The sequence below is a fragment of the Gossypium hirsutum genome, chromosome D05 (assembly GCF_007990345.1).
Source record: "Gossypium hirsutum isolate 1008001.06 chromosome D05, Gossypium_hirsutum_v2.1, whole genome shotgun sequence".
Lineage (NCBI taxonomy): Eukaryota > Viridiplantae > Streptophyta > Magnoliopsida > Malvales > Malvaceae > Gossypium > Gossypium hirsutum.
In genome coordinates, this window is record NC_053441.1 from 9,151,120 (window position 1) to 9,169,409 (window position 18,290).

Genomic DNA, 18,290 nt, shown 5'->3' on the forward strand with positions numbered 1-18,290 from the left:
ATTATTTCGAGAATCTTGGGCATAACTTTTCAGTAACACATTTTCAACAGGAAGTATTTCTAAAATCTGTGAAGTTATGTCAGATTTTATTTGTCAAAAGAAAATGTTTGAATTATTTTCCTAACATTTCTAAATGTGTTTTATGTCTGGTAGTAGAGGCTTGTTATATAGGAGCATTTTTTAAATCCATATCCGGTAGTAAAGTTTTTCAGAGTTTAAATAGACTTTATGGAGAAAATTTGCATATTGATGAGAAGAGCATTGATGTTAGTTGTTTTTAAGTCAATTAAATGTAGGAGCCACATCAAATTGCCATCTGTTCAAGATTTATTTAGCATTAGAAGAACCTAATCAACCTCGGTATATATGTTCATGCGAATTGCTGCCTTTCCAACTCAATAGAATGTTTATTGAAGTGCTTGAAATTTTCTTCTAACCATATGATTCTTATCCAACCACCACTAAACTTGTTGAGCTGATCCATCCATTGAAAAATCGAGTTGTAACACCACATCTTCGAGTTTAATCGTACACTTACCATATGATAAAAGTGTCACTTACAGGGTGTTCTTTTGTCACGATAGATTTTAACTCAGCAAAAACGAACTATTTCTCTAATTAATCGAATAATTGGTCTATTTTTAATTTATCTTTTCAAAATCAACCTTTTTTCACTAATTTTGTCAAAATGTGGCGATGAATTTGAAGTTGAATCTCAACGGGAGGACTAACTGAAACAATTTGTACCAAATAAATTTCTCTTGTGATAAATATAATGTGTTAACTTTACATGAAAATAGTAAAAAATAATAATTTATACCTAACCTACAAATTGACACTTAATTAATATTAAATTTTCATCTTGATATCTAAATTTTTTTTCCGCCTGACCATCATAATCTTGTAAAGTTTTTATTATCTACTTGCATTGATTATACTATAAGGACTAAGGAGTTGGCAGACTTTTTACCTTTTATCTATTATGACCGTTTAGCGGTAAAAATTACGATACAAAAAGACTATTTAATAACACACAAGAAGAGAATTTAAGCCTATCAAAGTGATGATTGATAGTTAGGATCCAAAGAAATTTGTCAGCATGCATGTCAATGGCTTTTTTTTTCGTAAGCAAATATTAGATACTGTAAAAATTCATTTAACATAAATGTATAATATTAATAAATATTAGATACAATGATAAATCATATTGTATTTTTTAAATGAAAAAATCATATAAGAAATAAGAAAGATATATTAATTCTAAAAGAAAAGAAAAGGGGAAGGGATGATGATGACTGGACCCATAATAATTGGCGAGAGAGAGAGAGAGAAATACAAGCAATAAAGCGAAAGTCCAAGATAGACTGAAAAAATTAAAGAAAAAAGGAAGTAGAAATGAGATGAAAACGGGGGTGGAGTGGAGTGGGTCCTTTCCTGCTTTGAAAAACTTCTTGTTAAGGTCGCCGACAGCATATCTTGGGTGTAGATTTCTCTAACAAACGCAAAGGTGCATTCATCATCACTATATATGTAATGTAATGTAATGTAATGTATGTAGGTATAATATGCTTTTGCTCGCTTTTTTTTTTTTATCTCCTTTCAAATGTAGACGTAGTCCTTTGACATGGGATTCCACCCGTGCTGTAGAGGTAACTCATTATTTTTTAGGTGAAATTATGACGATATGGATATTTTTCTTAGTAAGAATTATTGTAGTAAGGCAATGATTGGGAGAATTTAAAAGGTATTATGACATTAAAATTTTTAAGGTTTAGTCAAGGATTAACTTAAGACCCCACTATTCATCTTATTTGATTTGCTACCCTGCATGTAGGCACTTGAGAATCGAGGATACATGTGGGATGTCCTGGGCTTGGGTCTTGGCCTGGGGTAGCCCAAATAGCATGAGGTCCGTATTTTATTTCAAGAAATACCCAAACCTAAAGCCCCAAAAGCAATGCCTTGGGCTTCAAACTAAACAGTTGATGCAATTGTATTATTTTATATGCCTGCGGTGGAAGAATTAAATGGAAAACGACCTTTATTTATATATTTTTCACTTCACACACACTACATATCATTGCACCGTAGTTCTGTTTCGCTCCGTGAGGGATAAGATTAAGAATACCAAAAAGCCTACTTACATCTTTAAAGGATTTATGTACGGTCAGGACGGAGGTCAAGTTGCCCATCCTTACGGTGGTGGTGGTGGTGGTGGTGGTGGTGGAAATAGCGGTTATGTTGGCGGCCGAGGAGGAGGTGGGGGATACGGTCCTAGTTCTAAAAATCGCGGTAAATTTCTTTGTGCTTATTAATTTTATTCTGTTGATTTATGGGTTAGTGTTGTTAACCCTAATTTTCTAGCACTTGTCTTGTCGGGTCATACAAGATCGATCCGGTTTTCACCGTTCTTATTTTCAATACAATGTACACGGATTATACAGGAGGTGCTGGAGGTTATCAAGGAGGAGACAGTGGAAGAGGTGGTGGCCGTGGTGGAGGAGGCAGAGACGGTGGTTGGCTTTGCCCGAATCCCAGGTAAATTTATCTGTTCTCTGCTTTTGATTTTTAGTTGAGGAGGCAGGGTACTTGTACGGTTTGTCTTAAACAGCTAAATTTTAGTTTGTTGATATTTCAATGTTACTATTAGTTGCCTGGATTTGTGAAATTTAAACTGGTATGTCTATGAAGTTGTGGGAATTTGAACTTTACAAGAAGAGTTGAGTGTAACAAATGCGGTGCATCCTCACCTGTGGGTTCTGGTGATCGTGGTAGTAATGGTTATAACAGAGGTAGCACTGGGGGATATGGTGGTAACCGTGGAGGTAGAGGAGATGGGGCTAGAGGTGGATATGATAGTGGGAGGAATAACAACTATGCAGGCAGAGGTGGAAATTATGATAATAGAAGTGGTGGGTATGGTCATGTTCCTCCTCCATCACCCAGTGCTTATAGTGGCAGTGCTAGTGGAAATTATCCACCTGCTCCTAATGCATATGATGGGAATACAAATTATGGAATGGATGCAGTTCCTCCTCCTGCAAGCTATACTGGTGGACCCACATCATACCCACCATCTTATGGTGGCCCTGCAGGTGGTTATGGTGGCGAGGGTTTGAGTGATGTGAGAAGTGGTGGCCGGGGTGGTCATGCTAGTGGATATGACAGTGGGTATGGGCCTGGTGGTCCTTGTCATCAGGGAGGTGGTTATGGAGGTCATTCGGCCGATGCACCATTTAAGATCAAGCAGTGTGATGACACCTGTGGGGATTCTTGTGACAACACAAGAATCTACATATCAAATTTGCCGACCGATATTACTATTGAAGAATTAAGGGACCTTTTTGGCGGCATTGGACAAGTAATGGTCATTTCTTATATTTTAAATCAATGTGTTGTCTGATGGGTATTATGTCATCTACTTCGTATTGTTTTTTTTTTTTTAATTTCCGGAGCTGGTATCATGTTTGTTTAATGTAATTGTTCTTTTGATATTTGTTTTATTCTCTGGTTCCATGTTTTGATGGAGTCTCTTCTTGTTTAGGTAGGAAGAATTAAACAGAAGCGCGGCTATAAAGATCAGTGGCCATGGAATATTAAAATATACGAGGATGAGAAAGGAAACCAGAAAGGTGATGCAGTTTTGACATATGAAGATCCTCAAGCAGCACTCTCTGCTGGCAGTTTCTCTAACAGTATGCAGCTGAACTTCTCTTCATTTAGTTTTTCACCTTCAATGTTTGTCCTCACCCTTGTGGAATTTTTTCTCTCAGATCATGTCATGAGAGGCTATACAATTAATGTGGCTATGGCAGAGAAGACTGCACCTAAAGTATATGATCATGTGTATCATTTTAACCCTTAGATGAACTTACTTATAACATGTTCCATTTAGATGCACTTTCCTGACAGGAAGTAATTCAGATGTCCCCTTGGCCTTTTCTTCAGTTCATATGTATATATTTGATTTAGATGATTTGTTTCAACATGCAGTTTATTAACTTATGATGCTTAGCTAGCATTTTTCTCATTCTATTGTATTGTATTTTGCCATGTTGAGTTCCTTCTTTTAGGCTTTGCTTTTTTAAATTTACTTTTGAAACCAAATTCTCAAATGATCACCTTTATCTACTGTTAACAGCTTTCCTTAACAACTACTGTATGGTTTGCATGTGATAGTATATGTTCTCAAATGATCCCTTATTTCTTTGTCACTGTGGAGTAAACAATAGAAAGATCACCAAACTTATCTTCACTTTTTTTTTTTTTTCATAGTGAAATTGTTCTTGGCTTAACTAAATTGTTTTGATTGAAACTGCATTATTGAATGTTGTTATGTATCAGAGGCAGGAAAGGTGGCTATGGGGACAGGCGCAGGGATAATTACAGAGGTGGAGGATCTGGGCCAGATAGACATCACTATGGTGGAAACCGTTCACGCCCATACTGAGGGATATTCAGCTTCAACTATTTTATGTACTAAGGATTAGGAACTGAGGGATGTAGTTGTGTTCCATTCACTGGGTTATTCTTGAACAGGAGACCGAGAGGTAGGTTGTTCACTTATTTGGGCAATACCCTTTTGTCCTTCCTCCTTTATCTTCTATTAGCTTGGGGGGGGGGGTATGCTAAGCGTTGGATTGATTAGATATGTGAATCTTTTTATAGACGCAAGTGGATCAACTTCAAATTGCTTGCTACCAAGGTAGGTTGATAATTTCAGGTGGGTGCTGCTCTTTCAAATCACAAACTTATACTCTTTTATTTGGGAACAACCCCTTGGCGGGGGACTTAATTTTGTTGCTCATCGTTTAATGTGGTGGAACGATCTTGTGAATTATATGCATGCATGGGTACCCTTAGAGTTTAGATTGAAAAATGTGCTTGCTATTAAAGACGATAGGATTTAGCCTCCCATCATAGAACTAGATTCCATTAGTGAGTCTCCAAGTAGTTAAGAAAATTCAATTTCGATTCTGATCCTTGTATGGCTCCATATCCATACTGTTCACAATTCTTTAATGTTGGCTAATAGGTATCTGTTTCGGCCTTGAATTGTAGTAAAAATGATAGTAGTTTTATATGCTGAATGCAATTGTATGTTGGTGTGTGTTGTGTTATTTTTTTTTAACTAAATAAATAGTTGGTTGGGCACGGTAAGTTGTCGGCATTTGATGATGATGAATTTATGCATGGCGTGGCTGCTGTCACTTTCCTCAAGTATGAGAAGAAAGTTGCAGAACAGTGGGTGGCGAGTTTCAAGAGCTTTGTTTCTTTATGATCTTATTGTGGCTGGGAGTTGAACGTCACCTTCGGTTTTTCTTCCAAGGAGTAAACGTGAATTGAAATTCAATCCTGACTGGTGCGCTAATAATTATTTGTAACGTCCATGGTAATATGGTATAGGCAGCACCATAGCAGATGCTAAGAAAGAAATACCTTGAATGTTTCTTGATCGATAATTCATTTAAACCCATTCCTTGTTCCAATGATTTCATTTGATATATGCCTCTCATTTTTGCTTAATTATTTATATATATTTACATACATTTTAGAAGGTGATTTAAATTACTGTAAATGCTACATATGAATTAGTTGATCTCACGACTAGTTATATATATTATACAATCTGCGGTTGTGAAAGCACTGGCAAATGCGCGTTTTTCCAGGCCTATTGCGGTTGCAAAGAAATATAAGCCCATTTGGGTGGGAAAAATTTTCAAATTCAGGACTAGAATTTTATATACGAGTTTAAAATGGCTATAGCTGAACAACCTGGTTTTCAAAAGGAACATTAGACACGGATTGTAAACCAGTTTGATTGACATTAGGTGTATGAGACCCTTGACCCTCTAAAGTAACAGGGGGCATCGTCCCCGCCCCAGCTCCAGGCACAAATTGCGGGCATGCCACACCAGCCTGAAATCAATTATTAAGCATTTCTCAGTTACCGACTCTTGAACGCGAATAAATTACAAGTACAAATCAATCAATCATCCTTCCACATTTTTAATAAAATTAAATCCATGTCCGGTTGCTTTCTTAAATTCCATCTTGTCTACCATCTCCACGACTCCACCTATGTACCCGATTGCAAGTCTAATGTGAAATAGGAAATGGTTTTTTGTATTTGTATACACGAAACATACCTGAGGCATGGAATAGCTTCCTCCATACTTGGCATCAATATTTCCATAGTTTCCATTGTATGTGGGGACTAAACGCAAAACAATATTAAAGGTCAAGGATTGATCTAAGGAAGTAAAAGATTATACTTGGGAGAGAACAAGACGAGAACAGATCATTACTTGAGTTGGCTGTTGCTGTCGCTGTTGTTGGTGCAGCTGCTTCCCTTGCTCTCTTCTCTGCATTAGCAAGTTCACGTTGTGCTTGAAGTTTTTCTAATTCCCGAGCCACAAGGACCATATTTTTCTCCAAGATTTGACGTTGTTCAAGGTTACTAGCACGTGTCTTCTTTTCAAGTTCAATAGCAGTCCTATTACAAACAAACAAAAACATAGTTTCACAAGGTAACATCGATTAGCGTGTTACTACCAACTTACTAGTTGATTATCTCTTGCATCAACTACATCCATATATAAAAACCACTACTTAATATGTAGGGAAGATATAATCTTTCAACAGTGAGTTCTTATTTGCCATCTTGTGCTTAAATTTAAATGGAGGTTCTCATTGACACAGATTAAACACCTTCATTGGAATAAATAGGAGTCAGCAGTTGGTTGAATTCAAATTAGGAAATGGGTATACGAGCATCCACTCCAAGGCAAATACTGCATTTTGAGGTAATACTAGTCATCCTCATCCGTTACCATGCGTAATGATAGGATAGGGGTTAAATGGAGCTAGAACTCTCAAATCTCAACACACTTTTTAGGGCCAATTGTATATCTAATACTAATGATTTCAATCTTGAACTAGTGCATAATCAAACATACTCGTTCGTTTACTTTATTTGAACTTAGCCTCTCGACCCATGTATCAAATTACAATAGATTTATAGTAGACGTGAAATTGATGACTTGCTTTCCAATCCCCTGCATTCCCAATCTTGTAATTACCAAACCAATTTCCTCACTATTCTTTCCATTAGGAGCATAAAAGAAATTATATTCAATAATTCACGAATTTCCATTCGAAATCCGGAGAAAAGCCATCAACTTTTTGTCCAAAAGGGAGAAAGTTTGCAGAGCATTACCTTCCTTTATGGATTTCTTTCCGTACAGCTTCCATATCCACCATAAGTACGGGAACTTGCTTCACCTCCATTCTTGCCTTGGCTAGCTCATCATTAACAGCCTCCAATTCCGCAGTTAGCTCCTTGTTATCCGCCATAAACTTCTTCACATCAGCCCGTACACAAGCCAGCTCAGCGGTCATAGCATCCACGGCGCGCGCTTCGGCGTCCATCTTCAATGACCTCTCGTAGACCTCCCTCACCTCCGCGTCCCTCTCGGATTTTACGTTGGCAGAGGCTGCCGTTAAATGACGAGTTTCTTGCTGGGCGAGTGCAAGATCCTGCTTAAGAGCCACATGGGCGGCGGCGAGGCGTTGGTTGTCGAGGAGGAGGGTTTGGATCTCGCGGTGTTGGATGGCGATTCGGTCTTCGAGGTGGTCGTGCTGATGAATGATGTGGCGTTCGGTGATGGAGCGGGTGAATGATGACGGCGGTGTAAGGTGGTTACGACCGGCCATATTCGCCGTCGATACAACAATCCTTGTTGCTCTTTGTTTAATATGCTGTCAAACTTCCTTATGCATTTTTGTAATTCATTATCCTTTTTCAATATTTTCCCTTTGTGGGCTTTCAGGCCCAAAATAAAGGTCATTTAAAGCAATCCCTTGCCCGCCCAATTCCCTCCTTCGTTCTGCTTGTCAGCCTTTGATTTGGTTACTTTTTTTAACTAATCAATATGGTAAATTTTGAAGGTTATAATATACTTTTAAGATTTGTATTCTTTGGGATTTAATTTTTATATTTTCATTTTAATATTTTTTTGAATTTAAAATAAGTTCATTTTTTGTCACCATTAAATTCTTTTGACATTTTGAAATAAAAAAAATTATTTACTTGGTAATTATGGAAAAAAAATGACGTTACAGTAGACTTGAATTTAACAAATAAAATTAATTGTGTTAACAACTCTTAAAAATCACATTAGCATTTTTAATAAAAAAAAAGGTATTTGGCTTATGTAATGATATTAAAAAAGTTGAAGTTAAAAAATTAAATCTTAAATTTAAGCATAATACAAAGATCAAAATTGAAGTTCCATCGTTATTATATAATTTATAAAAAGAAAATACAATGCCATACCATTTTTTCATGTTAATAATTTTTTTTTTCTCAAAAAAAATCTACAAATAACCTCTCTTTTTTCTATTCTTAAACATTTGTCAACATATAAAATCACAGAGAACCTTAAAATTAAAACATATATTTGGAATAGGGATTAAATTGTGAAACTATCAATATTCAAAGAATTTATGAAGCAAACAAGCCAGGACAAAGCCAACAATTCATTATTGCTGGGGGACAAAATAAAATTTTAGATTTGGGGGGGTCAAAGTTTAAATTTTTGTTCTTAAATTGAATACTTCATAACTAAAAGGGATATATTATGCCCTTTAGTTAAGGGAGTACCAAGGCGACTTCCTACCCCCTCTAGCTACACCCCTGAAAATAAGTCCAAAAGGGTATGAACATATGTCAAGATTATGTTTGATAAACTAAAAAATTATGTGTCGAAAAATAAATAGTAAAAAAAGTCAAGTGCTGACTTTAGGTTATAAAAGTTGTTTAGTATATTACTTAAAATTAAATATGGAGTACAATTAGATTGTTTGATAAAGGATTGTAACATCCTGATTTTTAGTGGTGTCGAAAAATAGTGGTTCGAGACCACTAAATCTGACAAGTGAGCTCGTAAATTTTATTATATAGTGTTTATGAGTCGATTGTGAACTTAGGAAGGCTTATGAATTAGTGAATTATGCTTTAGAAATATTTATTAGATTAATTAATTTTAAAAACGAGGTATCGAGACCTTAATTTTATAAACCGAGCTATAAATATTTTTATAAATATTTATGGAGTGTCATTAAGGTAGTATTAAAGTTTCGTTAGAAAATTTTAACGTTTCGATAGTTAATTAACTAAAAAGGACTAAATCGAAAAAGGTAGTAAAAAAAATTTCGGAATAATATTTTATTTAGTGTCAGTGTATAAATCTTATGCACCATTAGTGAATAATAACATGATACATTATTAAATTAAACAAAAAATATGGAGGACCAAGGGCAATGTCAAAAAAAATTGAGGAGGAGCCGAAATGAAATTGTATTTTTTATGAGATCTAAAATACAAATTTACTATTTTAAGACCTTATATATTTCTAATTTTTAAAGGATTAAATTAAGATTTCATCATTTTTGGAGGGTCAAAGTGTAATTTTACTATTTATTAACTTAAAATTATATAAAATTTAAGGAGCTAAAAATTACATTTTACACTTTAGGGGGACGGAACCCCTGCCAGTCCCCCTCGTTCCGCTCTTGTGGAGGACTTATAGATAAATATTAGTAATTTTATTTAAACATTAATAGTAACTATAATAAAGAAATATTAATAAGTCTTAGATTTATGATCTTGAGTTTAAGGGTTTATGATTTAGGTTTCAAGGTTTTAATATTTATTTATAATTAATTGCTATTTAATTACGTTTAAATAAAGTTATTAGTATTTATTTATAAATCCTCCGCTATTTTTTTTGTTTTATTTAATGATGAGATGCCATATTTTTATTCAGTGATGGTGTATTGGTAATGTATGGAATATTGTCTTAAAAAATTTTATCCACTAATTTCCATTGTGGATTACCAAATGTATTATGAATAAATTGTTAATTATTAATGCAGGATAGAAATTATAAGAAACTCAAAAAATAACCTAAAACTTAATATTTTACTATACTCAGTTGGATACAACGTTTAAAAGATGCATGTAAAATAAGGAAAAATCAGACATGTGCATTCGTTCATTCATTCCACATTAGGCGAGCACCGCAACTGAACCATTATAAATAACCATTTTAATCTCCGTTCTCCCCAACACTAATTTCTATTCCCAAGCAATAATTTGTACGTCAAACAAAAGATTCGTGTCTACGATTGGATACTTTGGTTATTTATTTCTGTTTAGAGATAAAAGAGTCATGAGAAGTTGTTCACCATGTGCAGCCTGCAAATTCCTCAGGCGTCGCTGCGCCGAAGATTGCATCTTTGCCCCTTACTTCCCTTCTCAGGACCCTCACAGGTTTGCTATTGTTCACAAAGTCTTCGGCGCTAGCAATATCAGCAAAGCGTTGCAGGCTAGTCCCTTTCTTCATTTACACCTCATTTGATTTTTATTTATTTATTTGGGAGCATGCACAAATGTTTCTATTGCATCTCAATTGGGTAATTTGCAGGTATCATTGATAATCAATATCAAATACATATAACTAAGAAAAGCCTTTTGATTTGTTTGAAATAATCTTGTAGGAGCTTCCTGTAGACCAGAGAGGCGACGCTGCGAGTAGCATGGTTTACGAAGCAAATGCAAGAGTGAGAGATCCTGTTTATGGATGTGTTGGGGCCATATCCTACCTTCAAAATCAAGTTTCGCAGTTGCAGATGCAGCTTACCGTGGCTCAGACTGAGTTACTTCGCATTAAGATGCAACAAGATTTGCCTTCGCCGCCTTACCTTGCACCCACTAATAACTTCAATAACATTGATTCTCAGCCTGAATACCTCAACTTCCCTTCTTCTACCAATGTAATCCAAGACTCATCTCTCAAAACTGAATCTATTTGGACTTAACTGTAATTCACTCCGATTTTATTTTTGCCTTTCTCAAATGAATTTTCATTTTAAGTAATTTGTTGGGTATGTATGTTTGTTGGCGCCTGCAAGAAACAAGAGAACCATCCTCCATTGTTAATTTGAGCAAACTGGGAGAAAAAAACCTCATTATAGACTTATGAGGCTTAATCTCTATATTTTAACCCACACACTGGTCGACTTCTACCCTACTTAATTTCTTTTTATCTAATTAGAATTTTGGAAATTTGATAAACTATCAAAAACTTTTAGTAATCACTTGAAACTTAATATTTTATTTTTAAATATGTTTAATAAAAATTACTTCTCAAAAAAAATGGAAAATGATAATTAAATAGATACTTATTTATCACGAATACATTCAATTCTTTTTTATTTATCTTTGGATATTCTTTAAACATTTTTTACATTTCTCACACTTTTTTCTTCAATTTATTCTTTTTTCAATAAAATTCTAAGATATAATATTGTTTACAAGATTTTATATTTAATAGTATAATTTATTACAAATATTTCATATTTATAGTAAAATTTCATTATTTAAAATTTAAGTCAATACTTTTTTTAGCTATCTTATTAATGCGATTAATTTTTATATTGACAACTAGTGACACATGCTATGAAATTTTTATAAAAATATATTTAATATAAATTTTACAGCTTGTAGGATTTTTTTTTTCTTTTTCATAATGATTAAACTCAAACGAATTAGGATGTGTATTTATGTAGATTAATTCTGAGGGTGTATTTTTACTAATTATATCTTTTAGTTTGAGGATAACTATATAACTTCATAAGAATAAAATATAGAAACCTCATATTTTTGGAAAATTACTACGTATTTTTGCAAATCTTAGAACTTTTATAGTTTTTTTTTATTTTAAAAAATACTTGCAGCTTTGTGTTATCAGCTAATAGTGCCAAATGATTAAAATAATTATTTTCAAAAAATACATGCCGGCTAGCACATGGAATTGTGTTATTGGCAAATGTTGCCAAATGATTAATAATTTGACGAAATTAATTTAGATGCTAATAAGAAAATATGAACTACTAAATGCGGGCCAGTTCTTCATTACTGTCAAAAAGTGTTTTTGAGAAATAAAATGTCCATTTTAAATATGTTATTATCAAGTAACAAATATGCATTTAAATAATATTTAAATTAGTTAATATTATTATATTTTAGTAAGAATATAAAAAAATTATTATAACTTGTTGTTAATATTTTAATATATGAAATATAAATTTTAAATATTTTTAAGCAATAAATATTAATTATTTATAAAATTTACTTAAAATATATAAACTATATTTTAAATATTTAAATATAACCATTAAATATTTGTAATTAGTATTTTAAAAAATATTTTTTTTATTTTTAATTAATGATTTTAACACAATTGTAATTAAACACCAAGAAAAAAATAAAAATACCATGTTATTGGAGGGGTAAAAAAGTAATTAAGTACCAAAAGTGCTTTTGGGAAATGAAAAGCTAAAATTTTTAGCTTCTTCTTTTCAGCTCATTTCCAGCCAAAAGCAGCTTGTTCTTCACAGCTTTTCTTTCAAAAGTACTTTTGGAATCAAAAGTATTTTTTTTTAAGTAATGAAGAACTGGCCCTAAAAAGGAAAAAGGATAACATCTGCATCTAAATACTATATATGAACCCATTTTATAATCCTGATTTGTGGGTCAAACCCTGCATGTGAGGCATAGAGAATATTAAGGTTTAGACATTGGAAACTTTCCCTTTCTTGATTATAAAACAAAAGCTTTTCATCACTGGCCCCCAAAATGTAAGTTCCATCCTGTTGTAAACTCAACCTTCTTAGTTAAATGAATCTAATCAGGTTTAATAATTAATACTACCAAACTTAGCGCATTGTTTTTTTGCAGTTGAATTAGTTGGGTTCAGGGAAACAGCCTACGTACAGTTATCAACTGCTCATAATGCTTACGTATGTATATTTAATAATAATACTAAGGTACTTTATACATATATAGGGGGAATCTATATCCATATAAAACTTTCCTTGTAACAATTCTAACTCTCATACTCATTTTATAGATATCATTTGTATCATAAATTATAAAAAAAATTCTAACTATACATTTTGTTAAAAAAAACTTTCTAACTACTACATATAATCAATATAGATAATATTTTAGATTGGTATGATAGAGGTATCAGATCGATTCAAAATTTTAAATGCATGACAAGTATTAACATATTAATAAGTTTAATGGTCGAATTGTCAAAATATTAATCACATAAAAAGTTATGAAATGATATAAAACCACTTAAATTTTACGTCGATGTAAGTGAATCTCTCCCATATATATTATAAAGTTGAATACATATTATGTACTAGTGTCACGGGGTTAGAACTTTAGTCGCAATTCGTGCAACTTTATGCGATTGTTTGATTTCAAATCCGCGTAAGTCAGCTTTAAGGCACTGAAAATAAAACGGAAGTAACTCAAAACGAAAGAGCAACGGAAGAATAAAAATTGCTACAAAAAAGCAATGCATACAAGGTGTTTGAGTAAATGCAGGGGCGAAGCCAGAAATTTTTTTTAGAAGAGTTGAAATTAAATTGTAATTTTTACGATAGTAAAATTTTTTTATAATTTTTAAAGGATGAAATCAAATTTTTATCATTTTTAGGGGGACAAAGTGCAAATTTACCTTTACTAATTTAAAATTTAAAAATTTTTAAAGGACCTAAATAGAAAATTTTCTATTTTAGGGGACTGGGGATTGCTAGTCTCCCTGGATACGCCCTTAAGTAAATGCACTGAAAGTTTACCTATTACTTTGAAAGATTACAACTGAGTGATTACAAATGGGGGGAAAAACTTTTATTTATAGTTGAGCTCCCCTAAAATCAACGAGTAAAAATTGAGTTACATCGATGATCAATATTAGAGTTTATCTTTAAGATTACAAAATCAAATTTTTTAAGATTACTTTTTATATTTATCAATGTAGCCCTAATTTTCCTTAATGCTTCATTGAGCTACCAATGTTTCAAGGAAATGAGCTTCTCCACATGTTCTGCGAATCTGATCAGTTCAAGTGGATTAAATGAGCTTCATTTAATCGATTGACCTCTATGAGACACTCTTTATGCATTTATTAAGGGATTTGATCCGCAACGTGACACCACAACATTCATGCAAAACAGAGAATGGATAATTAAAATAAACAAAGCAGCATTTTCCTTTATTTATGCATGCAGAACTCAGATTTAGAAGCTGTCTCTGTCTTGATGATTGACTTCACTAATTTATCTTAATTGCTCTTTGTTTACTGGCAAGAAATGCCACAGACCTAGGGACATTTTTGTTGGTAAAACCTAGCTATTTGAATCCTTAGAGCGTTAACCTTTTCAGGGATTGATTAATAAGAATCTCACCTATACATACCAATCAACTGGTATCATGCCTAGCTAGTTGAATTATTAAGAGAAATAGGGTAGCCACAGCACGATAATAGGCTTTAAAAAGTCCAAATAGCATATGCATTTTCATCGTTCACTTCGTTGACTTTGAAGAATCCAATCTGAAATTAACTCTCTGCGCCTTTGCCTTGCTCTTTCTTCCCCGATTCTGCCCTTAAACTTTCTACTATTACTGCTCTGTCACCCACAAAGTCTCGTTAACGTGCTCTTGTTGTACTCCTACTTGTAGCCTTTAACTTCTTCCAAGTTTAGTATTCATTAAGTTAAGTTGAAGTTCAAGTTTTGTGGGCGAAAAGATATATCTTGAGGAAGCTTGCTCCTGTCTAAACTTAACTCTACATTTAGGGCCAGTTTGGCAATGTTTTTGAAAAGTGCTGTAGAAAAGTATTTTTGAGAAGTGCTTTTGAAATGTTTAGTTTAAAATTTGAGTGCTTAGCATTGCTATCAAAAAGTACTTTTGAAAAATAAAATGTCCATTTTAGACATGTTATTATCAAGTAACAAATAGAGGTGCTCATGGGCCAGGCTCATAAAAAATTTTGGCTCGGCCTGAAATATGGGCCTGAAATTTTGCCCAGGCCCAACCCGGAAAAAAATCATAAGCCCGAGCCCGGCCCGGTTCGGCCTATTTTTTTAATAAATACCAAAAATTTATTTTAAAAATTAAAAAAAGTATTTTAAAAATATTTTAAAATTAAAAAATAATAAAAAATTATTTTAAAATATTTTAAAATTTAAAAAATTTAAAAAATAAATATATTTATTATATCGGGTCGGGCCGGGCCGGGCCAAAAAAGTGGTGCTCGAGGCCCGACCAATTTTCTAAATGGGCCTCTTTTTTTGCCCAAGCCCATATTTCGGGCCTATATTTTTACCCAAACCCTCCCATATTTCGGGCGGGCCATCGGGCCGGGCCGGGTCGCCTGACCCATGAGCACCTCTAGTAACAAATATGCATTTAAATTAGTTAATATTATTATATTTTAATAAGAATATAAAAAATTATTATAACTTGTTCTTAAAATTTTAATATATGAAATATAAATTTTAAATATTTTTAAATAATAAATATTAATTATTTATAAAATTTAATTAGAATATATAAACTATATTTTAAATATTTAAATATAACCATTAAATATTTAAAATTAGTATTTTAAAAAATATTTTTTATTTTTAATTAATGATTTTAACACATTTGTAATTAAGCACCAAGAAAAAAAAAGAAAGTACTATGTTATTGGAGAGGTGAAAAAGTAATTAAGCACCAAAAATATTCTTAGGAGAGGAAAAAATTAAAATTTTTAGCTTCTCTTTTACTTTTGAAAAACATTCTGAAAAGTTAAAAATTTCAGCCAAAAGTAACTTGTTCTGCACAGCTTTTTTTTAAAGTTTTGGAGTCAAAAATACTTTTTTTAAGTAATGAAGAACTGACTTTAATCTAACTCGATATAATTATTGTATATAAAATATTTCAGAACAAAAATAAGTAGCATGGAATGGAAATAAACTTTCTTTTAATCACGTGCTTCTTGATATGATGAACATAAATATTTTCCTTCTTTTTCCATTGGAGAGAGAGAGACAAGTTGATTAGTTGATATTTCAATTTTCAATTTCCAACAATTAAAAGAAAAGTGGTCCCGATATGAAGCAAAAAGGTTCAAAAGGCCCCATTGTCTTATTCCAAGCTGGAACCCCACAGCCAATGGGGAAAATGTATAGGGGGAATGGACCAATAGAAAGAGGATAAGGTGGCACGTAGGATAAAAAGAGAAAGGAATAGTAGATGTTAAGTTGAAACAGGGGTGCACAATAAATAAAAAGGGGGTAAAAGTAGAGTAGAGGGACAAGAGCAAAACTAAGATGGGGTACAATTCAATGTTAAAGACCCCCAAGAAGGAAGAACAACAAGTTCCAGATGCGAGTACCGCTTCTGAATTCGACGATACCAAAGGAAGCTATGCACATGGAGAGATTGATATTATTGAAGAACTGGAAGGTATTTTGGGGGTTGAAAATGAAGATTTGTCAGGGGATAAGGTACATGCTCATCTCACTTGGGACTTCATGGACTGGGAAACAGGGTTCCAGAATGCGGAAGAAGAAGAAGGTGAAGAAGAGGAGGGAGACCGGAAATACTTTGAAGAGTATAACCAGGCTGTAAAGACGGAGCATCTTGGTTTCTGGGAAGTAGATGATGAGAAAAGGGTTTCTTTGAACTTGAACTTGAATTATCAAGATGTCTTGGATGCATGGTCCGATCGTGGTCCTCTATGGGCAGATGATTATTCCATTTCAACCGCCACCAATGGCAATGCCTACTATGTTAGTATTCCCCTTTCCTCTGCTAATTCTTGTACGTTTCTGTTGAATATGTCTCTCTCTCTTTTCTTTTTTTTCCTTCTCAATGTTGAATATGTATTTAGGAAGGGAAAAACAGAGGATTCTGCATTCTAGGCTTAGATTTCTGTCAGAGGGCTTCCTTTAATTTTGGATTTTGATGGATAAGAAATGGTAGAATAATTATGAGTAATCTAAGTGTTGATAATGATATATATAATTGAGTTTAACAATTACAAGTGTGTGTAGATGGGAGAAGTGCCAATGATGGAATTAGAAGAAAGAACAAGAAGGGAAGCTAGTGTTCTAAGATACAAAGAGAAGCGTCAGTCTAGACTGTTCTGCAAGAAGATAAGGTATCAAGTCCGCAAACTCAATGCAGATAAAAGACCCAGGCTCAAGGTTTGTCCTCTTTCTCTATTATAAATTATAATTACAAAATACATGCAATGCATTCAAATTTGGATATTAAGAATGCCGCTGCTTTTTGGTTGCTACAGGGCCGGTTCGTGAAGAGAGTTTCCTAAAGAGAAGATAACCCAAACGTTGTTTCAAATATCTGATAAAATATCTTTTACTCTGTGGACTTTTTCATGCATAATCTGCCTTTTTTTTGTTTGTCTCAATGAAAAAAGAAAATATCTTTTCCGAGTCTCGCCCAAAATTTATAAATGTGATTCACCAAATATCTTTTCATCCCAAGCTTTGTGGGCACTTCCTAATGGGGTGGCTTTCTGTCGTGGACCAAACCTCCATTATGCACATAAATTGACCCTGCCATTCAGTATCATAAATCATAATCACACCCAAAGAAGAAGGATGGTGTATTTGTGGCATTTTGTGATGGGCTGCATCTGCGACTGCATGGCATCATCAACAACAATGCACAAAGCCTAGGAAAAAGGTTTTCATTGTATATTAGAAAACAAAAGGTCAAATGTCAGTGAATTACTATAAATCAAGTTCCTGTGGATACTAGGCCAGTGGTCCTTTTGTATGCTCATGGTTGATGGGTTTTATCTCGGGTCTTCCCTCTTTATGGATCCCCCCCCCCTTTTTTTTATGTCTGTCTACTGTCGTTTTCTGATAAGAGAGAGGCCTGGAAGGAGACTGCCAATGCCATTGATTATTGATATAATTGGAGTAAAATCCACAAATATTGTGCTGTTTTAACTTTGTCAAAAACTAGCGAGTGTGCTTGTTTGTCAAACTGCAGACTATCATTTGCCGATTCAAGATTACGTATCTTAGCAAGCATTTATCGTTGTAATTAACCACAGAAGATTCATATAAATATTATATTCTTCCCATCTTCTTTCCTACTTTCAATTCCAGAAAAGGAAAAAAAAAACGAAATCTGAAACTCATTATCTAGTTAGTGTAATTTTGATTCGTTAAAGAACATTGATCTCTGATGGCAATTTGCAAAATAATTAAAATTAGACGTTTTCAACCACCAATTATGAGATCCGTTGGAGGCAAAATAATTAAAACAATTTGCACAATGTCCTTTCCTTTTTTTTTTGGAGGACATTGGATTAGATAGTTCCTAGCATGATATCCGTCGTCATTTA

General features: G+C 33.4%; 4 protein-coding genes across 5 annotated transcripts; 3 read left to right on the plus strand and 1 right to left on the minus strand.

The window, feature by feature from the left end:
• Nucleotides 1-2,034: 2,034 nt before the first annotated feature.
• Nucleotides 2,035-5,489, plus strand: LOC107906289 (transcription initiation factor TFIID subunit 15b). 2 transcript variants are annotated; one of them, XM_016833247.2, is made up of 7 exons: nt 2,035-2,292; nt 2,445-2,538; nt 2,692-3,361; nt 3,545-3,695; nt 3,774-3,846; nt 4,345-4,550; nt 4,669-5,489. In XM_016833247.2, the coding sequence occupies exons 1-6, from the start codon at nt 2,160-2,162 to the stop codon at nt 4,448-4,450; spliced, it is 1,227 nt and encodes a 408-aa protein (XP_016688736.2). In that variant the 5' UTR covers nt 2,035-2,159; the 3' UTR covers nt 4,451-4,550; nt 4,669-5,489. The 2 variants fall into 2 exon arrangements, with proteins under 2 accessions (XP_016688736.2, XP_016688737.2); XM_016833248.2 differs by having other exon boundaries at nt 3,774-3,832.
• Nucleotides 4,615-7,847, minus strand: LOC107906291 (protein FLC EXPRESSOR). Its single transcript, XM_016833250.2, has 4 exons — nt 7,220-7,847; nt 6,309-6,496; nt 6,150-6,217; nt 4,615-5,919 (listed from the first exon to the last, which is right to left on the minus strand). Exons 1-4 carry the CDS (start codon nt 7,714-7,716, stop codon nt 5,761-5,763), a joined length of 912 nt encoding a protein of 303 aa, XP_016688739.2. The 5' UTR covers nt 7,717-7,847; the 3' UTR covers nt 4,615-5,760.
• Nucleotides 7,848-10,155: 2,308 nt separating this feature from the next.
• On the plus strand, nt 10,156-10,980 carry LOC107903225 (LOB domain-containing protein 12). The gene is made up of 2 exons (XM_016829266.2): nt 10,156-10,391; nt 10,564-10,980. Exons 1-2 carry the CDS (start codon nt 10,236-10,238, stop codon nt 10,882-10,884), a joined length of 477 nt encoding a protein of 158 aa, XP_016684755.1. The 5' UTR covers nt 10,156-10,235; the 3' UTR covers nt 10,885-10,980.
• Nucleotides 10,981-16,167: 5,187 nt separating this feature from the next.
• On the plus strand, nt 16,168-18,045 carry LOC107906292 (protein CHLOROPLAST IMPORT APPARATUS 2). The gene is made up of 3 exons (XM_016833251.2): nt 16,168-16,701; nt 16,966-17,118; nt 17,217-18,045. Exons 1-3 carry the CDS (start codon nt 16,240-16,242, stop codon nt 17,241-17,243), a joined length of 642 nt encoding a protein of 213 aa, XP_016688740.1. The 5' UTR covers nt 16,168-16,239; the 3' UTR covers nt 17,244-18,045.
• The last annotated feature ends 245 nt before the right edge of the window (nt 18,046-18,290 follow it).

Excerpts from the sequence above, each read along its gene's own strand:
- LOC107903225 (XM_016829266.2), top strand. The coding sequence starts at position 10,236 with ATGAGAAGTTGTTCACCATGTGCAGCCTGCAAATTCCTCAGGCGTCGC. Across the intron at positions 10,392-10,563 it reads ATATCAGCAAAGCGTTGCAG|GAGCTTCCTGTAGACCAGAG; the intron begins GCTAGTCCCTTT and ends ATAATCTTGTAG.
- LOC107906289 (XM_016833247.2), top strand. The coding sequence starts at position 2,160 with ATGTACGGTCAGGACGGAGGTCAAGTTGCCCATCCTTACGGTGGTGGT. Across the intron at positions 2,293-2,444 it reads TCCTAGTTCTAAAAATCGCG|GAGGTGCTGGAGGTTATCAA; the intron begins GTAAATTTCTTT and ends CGGATTATACAG. Across the intron at positions 3,696-3,773 it reads TGCTGGCAGTTTCTCTAACA|ATCATGTCATGAGAGGCTAT; the intron begins GTATGCAGCTGA and ends TTTTTCTCTCAG.
- LOC107906292 (XM_016833251.2), top strand. The coding sequence starts at position 16,240 with ATGGGGTACAATTCAATGTTAAAGACCCCCAAGAAGGAAGAACAACAA. Across the intron at positions 16,702-16,965 it reads CCAATGGCAATGCCTACTAT|ATGGGAGAAGTGCCAATGAT; the intron begins GTTAGTATTCCC and ends AAGTGTGTGTAG. Across the intron at positions 17,119-17,216 it reads ATAAAAGACCCAGGCTCAAG|GGCCGGTTCGTGAAGAGAGT; the intron begins GTTTGTCCTCTT and ends TGGTTGCTACAG.
- LOC107906291 (XM_016833250.2), bottom strand. The coding sequence starts at position 7,716 with ATGGCCGGTCGTAACCACCTTACACCGCCGTCATCATTCACCCGCTCC. Across the intron at positions 6,497-7,219 it reads AAAGAAATCCATAAAGGAAG|GACTGCTATTGAACTTGAAA; the intron begins GTAATGCTCTGC and ends TGTTTGTAATAG. Across the intron at positions 6,218-6,308 it reads GACAGCAACAGCCAACTCAA|TCCCCACATACAATGGAAAC; the intron begins GTAATGATCTGT and ends TTTTGCGTTTAG.